General features: G+C 51.4%; 1 protein-coding gene across 1 annotated transcript; it reads left to right on the top strand.

The window, feature by feature from the left end:
• The first annotated feature begins 2473 nt into the window (after positions 1–2473).
• On the top strand, positions 2474–17484 carry AARS1 (alanyl-tRNA synthetase 1). Its single transcript, XM_009090697.3, has 21 exons — positions 2474–2584; positions 3938–4146; positions 4766–4954; positions 5551–5696; positions 6835–7026; positions 7465–7609; positions 7785–7930; positions 8476–8584; positions 8679–8829; positions 9221–9345; positions 9976–10120; positions 10740–10918; positions 11408–11521; positions 12258–12464; positions 13090–13274; positions 13694–13802; positions 14458–14571; positions 14840–14959; positions 15406–15492; positions 16826–16939; positions 17219–17484. Exons 2-21 carry the CDS (start codon positions 4003–4005, stop codon positions 17402–17404), a joined length of 2907 nt encoding a protein of 968 aa, XP_009088945.1. The 5' UTR covers positions 2474–2584; positions 3938–4002; the 3' UTR covers positions 17405–17484.
• The last annotated feature ends 12 nt before the right edge of the window (positions 17485–17496 follow it).

Here is a 17496-nt window from a genome sequence, read left to right as displayed (position 1 = left end):
GGGTCCCAAGAGGACCGAGGGCTCCCTGACATTTGGCACAATGGGGCTGCGTGTCACCTGCATTGTCACTATGCTCCTCTAAAGCCCTACTTCCCAGAATTTCTGTAACAGCAGAAGGGTCCACTTTGTCTGCAGGCTTGGAAGAGCACTACCAGGAAAAGGAGAACAGGTTCAAATCTGGCTGTGGCCAGCAATCTCCTAGTTTGGGGGGTAAATTTGGGATGGTTGAATTCTGAGACACTAATCCAAAGCCCAGCCTGGGAAGCATAGGGGGTGCGGTTTGTGTACTGCAAGTTCCACTCCTGCCAACACTTCCCTCTGCCCCGAGCATCCAGGAGCCAGCAAAGAACAACCCCCCAATCCCTGCAGCCTCTACCACTGACTGCTGGGGCTTCAAGCTCACATCCATCACCTTCCTCCTTGCTGGACGACAATGCTGGATGCTTATAAGCCAAAGAAATGCCTGTAAAAGCAAGGCTGCTGCAACCCAGGCAGGCCTGGGGGCATGGATTTTTAGGATGCAGAAGTGTTAAAAGATGCAAAGAGCTGCCATGTAAAAAGCCTCAGTTAAACAGAAGAATTGGGGCAACATGAATATGAGGTGGGGGAGGAAAAAAGGAGAGGAAAGTAGTGGGGATGAGTCCATCCCATCTGGATGTGCCTCATGGCACATACCTGTTCCTCAGTGTGGCAGTAGGGACAGAAGTCTCTATTCCCCAAGTAGCTGAGTGGTTCCACATTTAGCAATCAGTAAAGAAACACTTGGGAGATGGTGAAGGGCCCCCATGTTTGGAAGATGAGCTTTCAGGTGACACAGATCATAAAGGGGAATAAGCAGTGATGTTTCCTTCCATGGTGGTGGACAGACTATGGCCCCCATGAGAGGTAAGCATGCTGGGTGTGGATTTGGATGGTGTTGGAGACAGACCTGCTGTTGCAGATATTCTTGCAGTGTAATCACCTGCACAGACAATTGCACTGCACAGACTTGCCTGCTCTGCCAGCAGCATCCAGAGCAGAGCTCCCATTAGGAACAAATTAGACTGGAGTTTCCTCTTTTCCTTCCAGGCTCCTCAGGAAGGAAACAACAGAAACAAGCAAAGAGGGGTGCACAACCAGGAACGGCTTCGGGCCAGTGCCAAGCAGGGGAGTGGCCTTTGGAAAGGGCTGACCGATGGCAGCCAAGGACAGCAGCATAGGCACACTATGGCTCCAGAATCACAGCTCAGGGCCAGAAAGTATGCACCAAGGAAGAGATGGTTCCCAGGTATCTCTATCCCATAGAGATACCTGGGAACCATCCAGGTTAGAGAGGAACTGAGAGAACTCTACTCCAAAGCCCATCAGGAGGAGCAGGATCAGCTATGACTTCAAAGCAGGTTGCCCAGGGCTCGAACCTGACCTCAAAACCCTCCAGGGACCCTGCAGACTTCCCAAACCCCCTTTCAATGTTTGACTGTCCTCAGAGTGATTTTTTTTTTTTTTTTTTTTTTTTGTCAGCATGGCACCTCCCCTGCATACATGCTGTGCCGCTTGGCCTGGGTCCACAAGGCCCTTCCCGTGAGCTCCATGACCAGAGCCATGCAGTGACCTCTCCTGCATTTCACAGCCTTGACTTTGTCCCCGAAGACCCCTGCAAAGACCCTGTAGCCATTACATCCCCCCACAGGGCTTTGTTCACCCCTCTAGCACCCCAGCCAGCTCCTGCTCTGCATCAGCCCCATCCTAGCTGAGCCCCACAGCTCCCTGCTCCCTCCACAGCAGCAGGCAGCATCATTGTTGCAATATGTGGAATGTGTCAGTCAGTATTATCTTAAGTCAGGCTGTTCTTTGATGTAAGACCTTTGTATACTTTCAAGCCTAATCAGCAGGAAAGGAGAGCTAATCGCTGGAGGCAGCAGCCAGCATCTCTCACTCAAGGACATTCCGGAACTAAAAAGATTTAGGGATTGCAAACTTGGCAAAATACAGTGGTCCGTGTGCTCAGAGCTAAACTATCTTCATTGTAACACTGAAAATCACCCCTCCACATCAAAAAGATCCTCCGTGCATAAAGACCCTTCCCCTGAGCATGAGTAGAAGTTAGCTGAGGTTACGTGATTTGTATGGAAGGTACTGGTCAATCCTAACAGCAGGGCTGTGCTTGAGAAGTTACTAAACCAGAATTTCTGTGTATAAATAACAGCAAGGAAACTCCGGTGGGGTGTGCTGGATTTGTGGAATACCACCGAGCACCCAGACTGGGGCAGCTCTGAATCAAACAATGTCTCACTCGAGTGTGTCATTATCGGGTCGTTGCACACCAGGGACCGAACCTGATTTCTGAGACAACCTCCCTGCGCCGGCAAGGCCGGCACCCCTAAAATGGCGGCGCCCACTGAGGCTTCAGACCGCCCGCGTCACGTGGCCGCCGTGTCCCGCCATTGCATCAGCCGGGGGCGGGGCGCCGCGCGGAGGGGTGGGGCTGGAAGAAGAGTGACAGCCCCCGAAACCAATGGGAGATGGTGTCCGGCAGAGGGGCGGGGCGGAGTGGCGCTGCGGCGCGGTCGGAGGAGCGCAGCGAGGGGCGGCGGTGGTCGCGCAGGTACGGCCCGAGGGGCCTGGGGAGCTCCGGCTGCTGGGTTTGGATTCTATGGCCCGGCCGGGACCCGCGGCCACAGGGGAGAGGCACGAAGAGGGCAGGGCGGGAGGGTGGCGATGGCGGTGCGCTGGTCGCGCCCCATGCGGGCCCGCGGGAGGATGCCGGGCGGCCGGCGGCGCTGCCGGACACCGCTGTGCCCTCACCCCTCCTCGGGCGCTGGAGAGCGGGTGTCTCTGGGCAGAGGCTCTGATAGGTCCTGGGGCCGCTGCTGTGCTTGGTTCTCCCCACCTCGGGTCCTTCCCTCCTGCAGCATCGAGGTTGGGCTCGATGATCTCAGAGGACTTTTCCAGCCTAATTGATTGTGTGCTGAGTGCTCCCAGGCCTTGCTCCTATAGGGAATTCCCGTCTCTCCGCGCCGCAGCAGGCTGCTGGGATCTCACTTCACTCCCTGGATCCGCATTGCGCTGAGCTGTCAGGGACAGCCCTGTGTAGCCGAAGGACACGGGCGGTGCTGCCCTCCAGGCTGTCACTTGCCTCTGGTGTGCGTGTGGGGATGTGGGTCCCATCAAGGAAGGCTTCCGGGCATCCCTGCAGCTGGCTCTGCTTCGAGCAGGGAGGGTGGACAAGGTTATATCCAGGGGCCATTTTCAAACTTGGTTGTTCTATGATTTAGTCATTGAATCACAGAAGGGTTTGGATTGGAAGGTACCTTAAAGCCCGCCTGATTCTAACACCCCGGCCATAGGCAGGGACACCTTCCACTACACAATGCTGCTCCAAGCCCCATCCAACCTGGCCTTGAACACTTCCAAGGATGGGGAAGCCACATCTTCTCTTAGCAACCTGTGTCAGGTATTCACCACCCACTCGGAGATAATTTCTTCCTAATATCTAACCTAAATCTCTCCTTTTCTGGTTTAAAAGTGTTCCCCCTTGTCATATCATTATCTGCCCATGTAAAAAGTTGCTGTCCATCATTTTTATAAGCCCCTTTAGATAGTGGAAGGCCGTAATGATGTTTCCTCACTCTGCATTTATTCACCTTGAATGCTTTGGTGACTTGGCAGTCCCTCTGTCCCCAATAAGGCAAACACAACCTACTAAGCTTAGTATCCATGTGAGTTTGATACTTTATAACGATATATTTTCAGACGACAGGCAATTTGAGGTAGAGCCCAGAAAGCAGGGAGTTTGGGGGAGAGGAAATTTCAGCTTGGGGCAGATTGATGGCTGAACAGAAGTGTCAGTGAGTACTGAACAATGTGGGGAGACCCTTTCAGGAGTTGGAGACAATGATCCTGATGTTCCCCTTGAGCTGACAGCCCATCAGAGTGTTGTTTGTTTTCATTTGTTCAGACTGCACCAAGATTTTGCCACTTTCCTGCCACTTGCTTCAGACAGTGGCAACTTCCAGCTTCCAGATGGAGACCCCACTCACTGCCAGCCAGATCCGGCAACGGTTCATTGACTTCTTCAGGGAAAACCAGCACACCTATGTGCACTCATCTTCCACAATCCCCCTGGATGACCCCACACTGCTCTTTGCCAATGCTGGTATGAATCAGGTAGGATTCCCACCCTGGCACTGCATTCTTATGAACGTATCTTTTTGGAACCTGTGAAGCTGTTTGCAGAGCTGTTGGGAAAATTGTCCTTTATTCCACCTTCCTTCTGGTCACAGAAAAATGGGTGGTATGTCCTCTGGAGTCCTCTGTGCTCTCACAAAATTGGCAAGAGCACTGGAACAGGTTCCTGTGGTGAGAGCTCTGCCAGTCTCATTTCCTTGATCCCTGGTACCACAGCAGTCCTGGCATAAATGACTAATGGTGTCTTTAAAGAGCAGTTGAGACTGGGATGCTGCAGGGGCTCTGCTGTAGATCAGCACCCAGTTTTTTATTTTTGACAGCTGGGAATCGGACAGCTTTCAGTCCCTTTGGAAGGCCTGGGGTTTGGTGGGCTCTAGGAACACCTGTGTGTATGTGCAAGTGCTGAGTTGTAGGCAGCCTTCTCATGGACAGGAGCAGCAGGTTTGCTTCTGAAAGTGCTTTGGGTATGTTCAGACTAGTGATATCATGACACTTACTGCCTTGCTGTTGCATGCAACATTTGAAAACAGGTTCTGAGTGCTTTCCTCAGTTTCTCAGCTTTTCTAGCAGTTCACTTGTCCTTTTTCTCTACTTGCAGTTCAAACCCATCTTCCTCAATACCATCGACCCCTCACATCCACTCGCTAAACTGAGCAGAGCCACCAACACTCAGAAGTGCATCCGAGCAGGGGGCAAGCACAATGACCTGGATGATGTGGGCAAAGATGTGTACCACCACACCTTCTTTGAGATGTTGGGGTCCTGGTCCTTTGGGGATTATTTCAAGGTAAAACAGTCTGGGTGCAGCTCTGAATCTCTTACACAGATTTATCTGTTTCTGTAAGCTCAGCAGAGCAATTGCCAAGAAGAAAGAGAATATGTTGGCAAAGAGGTGCATGTGGCTCCTTTGGAATAAATGAGCTTGGAAGCTGCCCTAACCCTGCAGAATGATTTGAGATTAATTACTTAAGGTTTACAAAGCTGATTAAATTAACTCTGCTAGTTTGGAGTCTTCAGGTGGAGATTTTATTGGCTGTCCTGGAGATGTGATGACTAACATGTGCTATGCAGCTATGACTGACCTTCAAACAGGAGTGATGATACAATATTGACTTCCTTTCCCAAGCTTCTTGCTAGTGTAGTATTCAAAGTCAGAATTAAAAGCATTTTTGGAGGCAGTGAACATGCTATGTGTTAACTTGGCTGTATCAAGACAGTCATATGAGATGTTTCTTGTGCCCTCTTCACTGCATGTATTAATTTTTCTCTTATGTCAAAAGTCAGAAAGATTTCACCTGCTGATGCCTACAGTAGTCAGTACTTTGGATGTTGAAGAGAAGTTGTCTTTGCATTCACTTGCTGACCTCATGTTTCCTTCTGCAGGAACTTGCTTGTAAACTGGCACTGGAACTTCTCACCAAGGAGTTTGGCATCCCTGCTGAAAGACTCTATGTCACTTACTTTGGTGGAAATGAGGCTGCAGGACTGCAACCAGACCTGGAGTGCAAGCAGATCTGGTTGGATTTGGGGTAAGGCTTTTCCCTGAGGAAGGGGCATGTTTTGATGAGGAATAGTAATTTATTTGGCTTGGATATTAGGAAAAAAATCTTCACAGAAGCAGAACAGAGCAGGCTGCTCAGAGCAATGGTGGAGTCACCATTCCTGGTGATTTTAAGGCTGTGTAGCTGTGAGACTTTGGGGCATGGTTAAGTGGTGAATTTGGCAGTATTGGAGTAATGGTTGGACTTGGTGATCTGAAAGGTCTTTTCCAACCTAAATGTTCCCATGACTCAATGATGGCTTGTGTTATGTGACAGAACACATATAAAAGGAGACTTTAACAAAATTGAAGTGTCACAAATAACTTTTGCAGAGTGGTGGAGCTTCCACCCCAAAGGGAAGTATTCATATTAGATAGAAGATACCAAGAGCTCTGGTTTCAAAATCTCCTGTGTAAGCTTAAGAGTTCTGCTTGGTGAGGTGGACGGGATGTCCTGCCCAGCGTGCTGCCACTGACAGCATTTGAGAAGATCATAGAATCATAGAGCTGTAGAATGGTTTGGGTTGGAAGGGACCTTACAGCTCATCTTGTTCCTGTCCCTGTCCAACCTGGCTTGAATACTTCCAGGGATGGGGCAGACACAGCTTCTCTGGGCAGCCTGTTCTACTGCCTCACTACACTTACAGGGAAGAATTTCTTCATTATATATAATATGCATCTGTCCTCTGTTAGTTTAAAGCCCTTTTCCTATCACTCCATGCCCTTTGAAACAGTTCTCCAGATTTCTTCTAGTCCCCTTTAGGTACTGAAAGGCCACAAAAAGGTAATCCCAGAGCCTTCTCTTCTCCATGCTGAACAATCCACATTCTCTCAGCCTTTTCTCATAGGAGAGGTTCTTCATTGCATCAGTGTCTTCTTGCTGATGGCAGTACTGAGGTGTGGTGTAAATCTCTGTCTCCACATGGGATGACTGCCAGGTGCCAGTGTTCACTTGATCCCCTAAGCAGGGATCCTGAGTGTTAGGCTCTTGGATTGATCTGTCTCAAGATGCTAAGAATTCATCAGCCCGTCTAGGAACTAGTGAGCTATGGTTTCTCTGGCATAGCCTTTAGTTTGGGCAATTCTTTTTAGTTAATCTCTGTTGTTCAATACATTTCTTTTTACAGGCTGGCTGAGGGCAGGATTCTGCCTGGCAGTATGAAGGATAATTTCTGGGAAATGGGAGACACCGGCCCCTGTGGCCCTTGCAGTGAGATCCACTATGACCGGATCGGGGACAGAGATGCCTCACACTTGGTCAATCAGGATGACCCCAACGTCCTGGAGATCTGGAACCTGGTGTTCATACAGTTCAATAGGTGAGCCAGACCTGCTTCCAGCTTCCAGGTGAGCCAGGTTGCTCCAGTTCAGTTTGGGAGGCTGCTTGGGCTGTCTTTTCTTTCAACTGCCCGCTGCTTACTCACTATTCCCAGTTATCCAGCAGCTGAGCATTTTGTCATGCTCTGTCCCCTTACCCACTGGTACAGAACGGGTTGGTCAGGCTGCTTTTGGGACAAACTGAGAATATTTTCTCTGTTTATCTGCCAGGTGTTCAGTAGGAAATAGGTTGTTGTCTGTTTTGGGTCTAAGTTGTTGCTTAGGGTCTTGTTAACTGTATTTTATCAAAGTTGTTCTTTGTGTGGCTTGTGTATGGGCCTGTGTCACAAATCTGATGGAACTAAATCTTAGGGAGATTGAGAGAAATGGGGTTCCTCCTGCCAAGCCTCCGTCCATAACATCTCACCTTTCTTTGGCAGGGAAGCTGATGGGACACTGAAACCCCTTCCTAAGAAAAGTATTGATACTGGGATGGGCCTGGAGAGGCTGGTTTCTGTGCTGCAGAACAAGATGTCCAACTATGACACTGACCTTTTCCTTCCTTACTTTGAAGCGATCCAAAAGGTATGAACTGAAGCCTGACCTAGCTGCATCCATTCCCTGAATTCTTGGGGAGACATATGGGACTGGTTGGACAGGGTGGTCTGTGCTTAGCTTCTGAGGCCCTTGCCTGTAATTCTGCCATGGTGCCACTGACAGTAATTGTACCTTCTGCCCACTGCCTTCTCCTCTTGCAAAGGGCACAGGTGCCAGGCCGTACCTGGGGCAGGTTGGGGCCGAGGATGCTGATGGAATAGACATGGCCTACCGTGTGCTGGCTGACCATGCACGGACCATCACCCTGGCCCTCTCGGACGGGGGCAGGCCTGACAACACTGGCAGAGGGTAAGAAGGAGCTGCTGCATTGTCACCACTCGTTCTGTTCTGCAAGGTTTCCCTCAAGGCTCTGGGATCTCCTGTGCCTCTGGGATCTCTTTGGATTCATCATTAAAGCAGTGGGTAGCAGAGTGTTTGCTGGGATATTTGGTGCTTGAATCGCTGTAGTAAGGTTCACACCCACATGATGCACGAGTCTGAAGGTTCTTGTGAGCACAGTTGCTGCTATGCCAGCCCCCAGATAAGATGACTGAGGGCAGAAAGGCACAAAGCCTGGCTTAGGTGCACTGTTGCTGTTGAAAAAGCAAGGAATTTTGGGCTGGGGAGCTGTGCTGAAGGTGCCAGTGGACTCCATAAGCACACAGTGAATGTGGGTCGTGGAGCTGGGGACTAGCACCTCACCTGTGCCTTGCTGCTGCCATGAGGGAAAACAAGAGGAGAAAACCCCTGTGCTCTTGGGCCTGGGAGGGGTACTGGTAGGTGGATGCTGGTGGAGTCCCTGGGAACAGCTCAGATGTGTAACATTTGCTTGGGGGGGCTCTGCTATTCCCTAGGTATGTGCTGAGGCGGATTCTCCGACGGGCTGTGCGCTACTCCCATGAGAAGCTCAATGCCCCCAAGGGTTTCTTTGCTACTCTGGTTGATGTGGTGGTGCAGTCACTGGTAAGTTCTCCTATTCCACTGTATCTGCTTAAGACTTCCTCTGCTGAGGTGTGCAGATCTCCATGTTGAAGGGCTCCTCCTCCTGGGTCTGCAGGGAGATGCCTTTCCTGAGCTGAAGAAGGACCCAGATATGGTTAAGGACATTATCAATGAAGAAGAGGATCAGTTCCTGAAAACACTGAGCAGAGGCCGTCGCATCCTGGACAGGAAGATCCAGAGCCTTGGGGACAGTAAAGTAATTCCTGGTAAGGCTGTGACTTCTGTCTGGAGCAGCAAAAGTCATTTGATACCTGGGATTACGTACGGGCTTAGGGAAGTTGGGGGAAGGGAAGGGGTAGGAAAATTAGAGGTGGTGGAAGGTGGTAGGGAGAAAGTTGGAGTCAGAAGACATCTCTTAGAGCTGAACTACCCATCTCTCCTCTGGCTTGTTGAGGTTTGTAAGCTGCCCAGAAACTTGCTGAGGTTTCTAAGCTGCCCAGACACACATCTCTGTGCTGCCAGGGAGGAGCCTTTTGGATGTTCACATTCTCCAGACTTGTTCACTGTCCTGCCATAGCTAGGAGCTGGTGGGAGAGCAGGGAAGGGAGCAGCATCTCATGGAACATGAGAGGTGACTGCTTTGCCCTTTCTGTGCAGGTGACACTGCCTGGCTGCTGTATGACACCTATGGTTTCCCTGCGGATCTCACTGGGCTGATTGCAGAGGAGAAGGGCCTTGTTGTAGACATGGAGGGCTTTGAAGAAGAGCGAAAAAATGCTCAGGTAGGTTCCAGCTCCAGGGGAAGCTAATTTATTAGTGGACAGGTAGAATTCCCTTCCTTGCAGTTTGCAGTCATGAGTTGCTCCTTTCTCACTGACTCTGCTCACACCCCCTATGCCTCATGGTTTGTCCTGTGGGAAAATCCAGGACAGCTGAGGTTGCTGTGGGACATGTCTATTCTGTACAGCTGGGGTTGGTTCTGCTCACTAGCAAAGCCTGGAAGCTTGAGCTCAGCCTTCAGATAGAGATAATGGAGTGCTGGGAGCACCTCTGTTGTCCTATTCTGGTTAGGGAAGTTATTCCCTGTCCAAGGATCAGTATCCAGGCAGGCCTGCACCTTGGGTGCATTTCCCAGTGTGTTTGCTGCAGCAGCAGGGAGTGGCATTGACCAGCTGAGTGCTTGCCTTGTCCGTACTGGGCTCAGGCCCACTTAGTCTGCATGCTGGAACTGGTTGCTTTGAAGCCAGAAAAATAGCACATTCCAGGTGCTGGCACACAGCTTCCCAGAGCAAGGCTCTAAATCAGGGAGTGCTGAGGGATGTGAGTGAGATGTGCAACTAGGCTGGCATGCATTGGTGTTTCTTAAACCTTGGTATTTGGCAGGTCATTTCTCAAACCTTGTTCCTTGGCAGCTCAAATCCCAGGGCAAGGGTGCTGGAGGGGAAGATCTCCTCATGCTGGACATCTATGCCATTGAAGAGCTGAGAGCCCAAGGGCTGGAGGTGACAGATGACTCACCAAAATACAACTATGCTTCAGATCCGAGTGGTACCTATGGTATGAAAAACCTTCTCATAGTCATGTTCTGCTACTAAACCTTCCCTGGCATGTACCTCTGGGCTCCCCTTTCCTGGAACATGGAGCTGGCAATGGGAGGCTGTGCAGGTGAATGGTCTGCTTGTTACTAATTGAGCAGAGAAAGACGACAAACTCTTCAGGGGCTACTGTACTGCTGTGGCCAAATTAAGGGAATTCCTGTTCCTGCAGCTTTATGTCTCCACATTCCTATGTTGGTGTTTCTCAGCTGCTCCTTTGCCAGTGCTGCAGGAGACTGCAGTTTCTGCTTGGCCTGTTGGAGGGTCCTTGGCTTGCTTGCTCTGGCTCTTCTGCTAGTTTTTTGATGTGATGGAGATTCAGGAGACTGCAGGCTCATAGCCATATGTGCTGCTGACTTTTGCTGCATAGGTGGAAAGCAGTGATAGTCCCTGCCTTGGAGGGCATTAAATGAAATTTCCAATTAACTGTTGCCTTACTCCTCTCTCCTTATCCCTTGCAAATGTGTTAGCTGCCATGAGCCCCTGCAATAACTGGGAGGTGTTGCTATAACATTCTGCTCTCATGTGGTGTCTACAAGGTTTTCCTGTTTTACTGACACTGCCTCTCATCCTGGTGGCAGATTTTGGGAACCTGGTGGCCACAGTGAAAGCCATCCGCAGGGAGAAGACATTTGTGGAGGAGGTTTCCACTGGCCAGGAGTGTGGCATAGTGCTGGACCGGACCTGCTTCTACGCTGAGCAGGGTGGGCAGATCTACGACCAAGGCTACATGGTCAAGGATGACAACAGCAGGGAGGATGTGAGTTGGCCTGAGAGCCTTTTGCTAGACTCAGTCTGACTCGGGGCCTGGACAAAGGGGAGAAGGGGCCAAGTAAGCTCCAGCAATTTCCCATCCATGTCAGATGTCACACATGGCATAGGGTTCCTTTCTGGGGGTACAGCATGGCATGGATGTGCTGGAGTTTTGTTCCCCCTGCTCCTTGAGGAGCTCAGTTCTCTGCTGCTGTCACCAGAATGTGGATGCCTGTGGTAGTGGTGCTGGGATTGCCAAGCCCAAGGGCAGTGCTCTCAAGCCAAAATGGGGAGCTGAGGTGGGGAGCTCTTTCTTTGCCCCATAACTCTGCCCCACCTTCACTTCTCTGCTTTGCTGTGTGCTGTGCCTGGGGACACTCAGCTTTCTTCAACACACACACCATTCTGTCTCTCAGCTGGGACCTTTCCAGTTGCAGCTCAGACTTCTGGCTGGATGTCTCCCCTGCTCACATGGGGCATTTCCCTCTTTGTACAGAAAACAGAATTCACTGTGAAGAATGTTCAGGTCCGGGGAGGCTACGTGCTCCACATAGGAACTCTGTATGGGAGCTTGAAAGTGGGAGATCAGGTCCACCTGACTATTGATGAGGTGAGTTAAAATATGGTGTAACACATGGGCTTGTCTCTTTTCTCTGGATTTTGTTTCTGGATTTTGTCTTGGTTTTTTTTCATCCATGCCACTCTGAGGGCCCAATGTTTGGGTCCTGCTCTCCCTGCATCACACGATCAACCAGTGTCTGGCTGACTCCAAGTCTCTCTTGGTTCACACCTGGCTTTCTCCTACCACAAGGCAGATAATGCCCAGCTAGCTCAGACCCACTCTTGCTGCATTTGCTGGTCACAGGCAGAAACACATTTTGGGTCTTGTCTTGCAGGGAGAACATGTGTGGTGCTCCACTGTGTAGGGACAGCAGCAGAGAGCCTGGGCTGTCTGCCCCAGTCCAAACATTGCTCCTGTGGGCTCAGCTTGCTGAGTGCTGGGTTGAGCACAGTCAGCCTGATGAATTTCCCTTCCCTGTAGAGGCAGCACCTTTAGAGGAAGAGGGAAGGCTTCCATATTGGAAGTGCTTTTCCCTGCTGAGGAACAGAAATTAGTTACCTGTGTCCTGATCTGACCTTGGCCTCTTTCCACACAGGCCAAACAAGATTTGGTGGGTAACACCTGTAGCTGAAGCTCCAAGGCAGCAAGTGCCATCAGTTGTTTCTGGTGTCCTGAGCTAGTTTAGGATTCTGTTGGAGCAGAGCATTAACCTCCCCTTCAGCTGCTGGAGGTGGTTGTGGCCCTGGGGCATGGGACCCCATCCAACAGTGGCTTCCTCCCTCAGGCCAGGCGGAGGCCAGTCATGAGCAACCACACGGCCACCCACATCCTCAACTTCGCCCTGCGCTCCGTGCTGGGGGAGGCTGACCAGAGGGGCTCCCTGGTGGCTCCCGACCGCCTGCGCTTCGACTTTACAGCTAAGGGAGCCCTGTCCACACAGGAAATCAAGAAAGTTGAGGGGATTGCCAACCAGATGATCGAGGAGTCAAAGGTGGGTATGGGTGACATGTTGTATGCCTTGAGTCCCCGTTTTGGATGATCTGGGATGCTGGGAGTTGGGCATGCACAGGTGGATTCTGAGCTGCTGGTGCAGTACTGTGCATGGATTGCCATCACCTTAGAGGGTTTTGAGTGGGAAAAACCCATATGGATTTTTTAGTTCATTGGTTTCAAGGCCTCTGTAGGGTTGAAGTGTTCCCATGCCTGCAGTAGTGTCAAATCAGCTGCAAGAGCCAGGAAGTTTGGCAGAGTAGTTTTGCAGACCTGGCTGGATTTACAACATACACCCAGACAACCCAGTGATGTGTTCCCAATGGCAGGAGAGTTGCTCTGTCTGGTGCCAGGTGTCAGAGCCGACCCTGAAGGACCCTGGAATCTGTGCTTGGAGTCATTTGCATGTGCAGTAACACACAGGGAGTGTGAGCAGGTGGTATTGAGAGTTTTGAAGATGAGATGTCCTCTAATAACTTTGTGATTGTTGTAGCTCAACAAACCCCAGCTCAGGTAAGGCACATGACTTCAGATCTTTCAGAGGAAAAAATGTCATGGGAATGTGGGCCTTCAGTCACAGCTGACTTGACTCGCTCTTATCTGCATTCCTTTGCTGTCCCCTGCAGACTGTGTATGCCAAAGACTGCCCTCTCGCAGAAGCCAAAGCTATCCAAGGACTTAGGGCAGTTTTTGATGAGACCTACCCTGATCCTGTCCGTGTGGTGTCCATTGGCATCCCTGTGGAGGAGCTGCTGGCTGACCCCTCTGGCCCTGGGGGCTCCATTACCTCTATTGAGTTCTGTGGAGGGACGTGAGTACCTGGAGAGGCCAGGGAATGTGGCAGGGTGGCTGAAAGGAGTTCCTGTAGAGCTTGAGCTCCTGTCATGAGCATACACTGGGCAGAGCCAGGGCAGAGATGGAGGTGGTGGTGATGATGTGCCTTTGCCTTCCCAGTCCCGAGTCAATCAGTCTTTAAAGTTATCTTTTGCAGGCAGGAAACTGCCTGTATTGCCCCTGCCCTCACACAGCGTCTCTGGCAGTGCAAGGAGCACAGGTCTTACCACCCTTTCCTCACTCATTTGCTTTCAGCAATGGTTGATTTTTCTGCCTGTTCCCACACTGCTGCATTGCCCTGGAAGGATGGTTGTCTTATTTCTTTGCTGATTGTTGCTGAGATGAGAGGTGGACTTCTAACTCTCTCTTGTGGGTCTGTCTGGGTTCTTTCCAAAGGCACTTGCAGAACTCCAGCCATGCTGGCCCCTTTGTGATTGTTTCAGAAGAAGCAATTGCTAAAGGCATTCGGAGGATAGTTGCAGTCACTGGGGCTGAAGCTCGGAAGGTAAGGGTAGGCAGGAGAGATCCTCTGTGAAATTCCACCTATTAGCCCTGTGACAAAGTTCATTTTGTTCAAATTTGCACAATATCCCCTGAGGGACTCATGGAAGAGGGTGCTGCTGTTGCCAAAGACTGTTCTGGAGACCCTGGCTGTCCTACAGTCATAGCAGGAAAGAGAAGGGGAAGTCTCAGCTGTAGGTGTTGTGGCAGACAAACCTGGCTGGGTGTGTGGGAGGGCTCCAGGGTTAGCTCAGGTTGCTTTTCAGAGTTGCTGCTGATGTAGAGCTCTCAGCAGCTAGCAGGGTCAGTGAGAGAATGGTGAAGTCTGAGAATCCAGTCCTCTGCTGCAGGAGGCAGTGACTTTGGATGTGGGCTGGTGCTCCCTAAAGTGGGAGAAAGGGGTTTCTTGGGGGAGATGGGTTCTCTTTTGGGGGGATCTTGGCAATGCTGGCAAAGGAAAGAGACCTGGGGCCCATGTGCCAGCGTCACACCCTGGTTCTGGTCAGGTGCTGCCTGCTTTGGCCCTGTGGCTTTCCAAGAGTTACCAAGTTCCATCCTGGGGAATTCCAGCATTCCTCACCCCTTCACACTCTGAGGTGACCAAAAGCCCAGCCTCCTCAATCTTCCAGCTTGATTTAACTCAGACTGTATCCTCCTAGGCCCTCAGGAAAGTCGACAGCCTCAGGAAACTGCTGTCAGCCCTGGAGGCCAAGGTGAAGGTCCAGACAGCTCCCAACAAAGACGTGCAGAAGGAGATCACAGATCTCAGTGAGGTGAGGATGGTAGCAGTGCTCTCTCTCCCCAAAGTGAAAGGGACCTTGATTGCCAGAACTGGGTATGAATGAGGCCTGAGTTCACCTTCCTGCTCCTGTCCAACAACCTTGCATCCAATGGGTACTGCAGCCAGCACCTCTTTCCTCAGGTCATTGGCACTGGGAGAGGAGTGGAGCTTACTTGGCTGAGGCAGAGTTCATGAGGTGCTGCATCTCCTGCCATGATTACTGGTGCCTTTAACCTTCTCTACCTGCTCCTCTTTTGCAGACACTGGCCACTGCTATTATCCCACAGTGGCAGAAGGATGAACTGAGAGAGGCTGTTAAAGCTCTGAAGAAAGTCATGGATGACCTGGACCGAGCAAGCAAAGCCGACATCCAGAAAAGAGTGAGCTGTGGGCTGGAATAAAGGACAGTGTGGGAGGGCTGTGGGGTGCTCCTTTGGGAGCTCTGTCAGTGTCCAGGATGGAAGAGAATTGATGTGTGGGAGTGCCACACATCAATTGTTGTTCAGCCTTCCAGCTTCTCCTGCTGCCTCCTGAAGCAGAATTACCTCTGTGCCTGTTTCCTGGGTTGAAGCATGGCAGCCTGTTCCTGCCCTAACAGTGGCCCTGGGTGCAGGCTTCCTCCTGGATCCCACTGGAGTTTTCTGGAGGAGGAATCATGCATGACCTGCCTGTCAGAGCACATTCCTCCTGGCTTCATACTGTGAGGCTGCTCCAGGCTGTGGGCGTGTTTGGGCAGCTTGGGGACCTCTGTCCCTGCTCTACCCAGATAGTTCTTGTGTCCATACACAGTGTGGGTGGTTTACTGGCTGACCACTGTTGTCCTCAGGTGCTGGAGAAGACCAAGCAAGTTATTGAGAGTCACCCTAACCAGCCATGGGTCATCATGGAAATGGAAAATGGAGCCTCAGCAAAGGTATGGGAAAGTCTGATCTGTCTTCAGCAACCTTCCTCCTTGAGGAGCAGCTGGGTGGTCTTTCATCACTTGGGGAGGTAGTTCAGTGCTACAGAGCTGTCCCTCTTGCCATCTGCCATCCCTGGGAAGGGGGAAGGACCACTGGGATATTCTCTTGTGTCCCGCCTCCTGGACTGACACGTGAGCTTGCAGGGATGGTGGGGTTTCGATCACTTGCTGAGTTTCCAGCCATGCTGGTAGATTAGGAGCCCAGCAGAAATCCCATTGTGTCCCAGGTAAGACTCATCCTGCAGCAGTCACAACACTGAAATGCACATAAGGGACTGAGAGCAGCAGCTCTGCTGAGCCATCAAGGTCATGATGCTTGTGGGCCCTCCAGATCAGCTCCTGGGGTGGTGTCCTGGGCTGAGTGTGTGGACAGGGCCAGGCAGAGAGCTGCCCCCAGCACTGTCTGCTCAGCTAGCTTCAAATTCTTCCCTGGCCAGGGCTGAATCTCCTCCTTCCCTCCTCCACACACAAGTTTTTTTCCAAGTGATTTCTGTTGGAATGAATGCTCTGTTGTGTGTGTTGTGTCACAGTGCTGAGCCCAGTAAGTGCCAGGCAGTGGGAGCTGGTTGTGCCTGGGCTTAGACCCCTCTGGACTAATGCTCTGCTAAATTTCCTCTCTGAGTCTTGGAGCTGATCCTGCTCACTCTCAGCATCACCATGATACCCACGCTTCTGCCTCCAGTGGGTGCTGTTGCAGCATTTTTCCTGGCAGAAGGGTGCATCCCGTGGGATGGCAGTGCTAGCAGCATGTTCCAAATCCACCCAGAGCAGCACTGCTTTGCTCACCAGAGGACCCACTCCTGGGGTTCTGTGCTGCATCATGCTGTCTGTGTGAGTGAGGCAGGATGGTCTCCTTGAGAATAATAGAATGTGTGACAATCTCCCTGATTCTTCCCTGCCTGCTGTGTCTGATATCTCTTGCAGGCTCTTCATGCTCCTCCTTCTGTGGGGAGGAGCTTTTTGCCCTCCAGCCAGTACACTCAGGCAAAGGATTATTCTGGGGCTGATTTTGCCAATTACTGTATACCTCAAGGTGGGGAAATAAAAGCATCTTCTCCTTCCTGCCTTGGGGTACACAGGCAGGGTTTATGTCCCCTGCCAAGGCTTCTACACTGCCATGAATATGAAGATGGCTGATGTTTGGGATGAGGAGCTTTGCAGAGTGCTGCTGGCTGGTTTCATGCAATTCCAGATCCCTGAGGTCTCTGTGCGTGCTGTTGGGGCTGGAGCTGGGCTGGATGCAAGTGCAGGGAGGCAGTCATATAATGATTTTGTTCTCTTCCAGGCTCTGAATGAATCTCTGAAGCTCTTCAAGACTAATTCCCCCCAGACTGCTGCTATGCTCTTTGCTGTGGATAACGAAGCTGGCAGGATCACCTGCCTGTGTCAAGTACCCCAGGTAATGCCAAGACTATGCGGCTGCCTCTCCCTGAGCCTCCATGGAGGAGCTGCAGCCTCCAGACAGGAAGTATCTAACATTACACAGACAGAACTCATTGGGGTTTGGCAAGAGCCACAGCCTTTGTGCTTGGGCTTATTGTCAGGCTGCAGAAGTGAGGGAAGAGGGGTTGTGCTCTGCAAATAGGGAAGGGGAAGAGTCACGACTTAATGGGGTGGTAGGCATAGGGCGGAGCAATTGCTATTCAGTGCTGACTGCTGGGTTTCTTTTCCTGCCCAGGAGACTGCAAATAAGGGCCTGAAGGCCAGCCAGTGGGTGCAGGAAGTGTCTGGCTTGATGGACGGCAAAGGTGGTGGAAAGGACATCTCTGCGCAGGCAACAGGCAAGAATGTGGGCTGCCTGCAGGAAGCCCTGAAACTGGCCACGGACTTTGCCAGGCTCCGCCTGGGGGAGCTGAAGAACTGACTGAGGGGGAAACCCCGGTCCCTTTATCTCCCTCTCTGTCCCCTGCGTAGCTTTCCTGTAATAAAGGTTCCCTGCCCCGCGCTCTGCTCCCC

This window comes from Serinus canaria, chromosome 11, assembly GCF_022539315.1.
Source record: "Serinus canaria isolate serCan28SL12 chromosome 11, serCan2020, whole genome shotgun sequence".
NCBI classification, from domain to species: domain Eukaryota; kingdom Metazoa; phylum Chordata; class Aves; order Passeriformes; family Fringillidae; genus Serinus; species Serinus canaria.
This window is presented reverse-complemented; position numbering and strand designations above follow the sequence as displayed.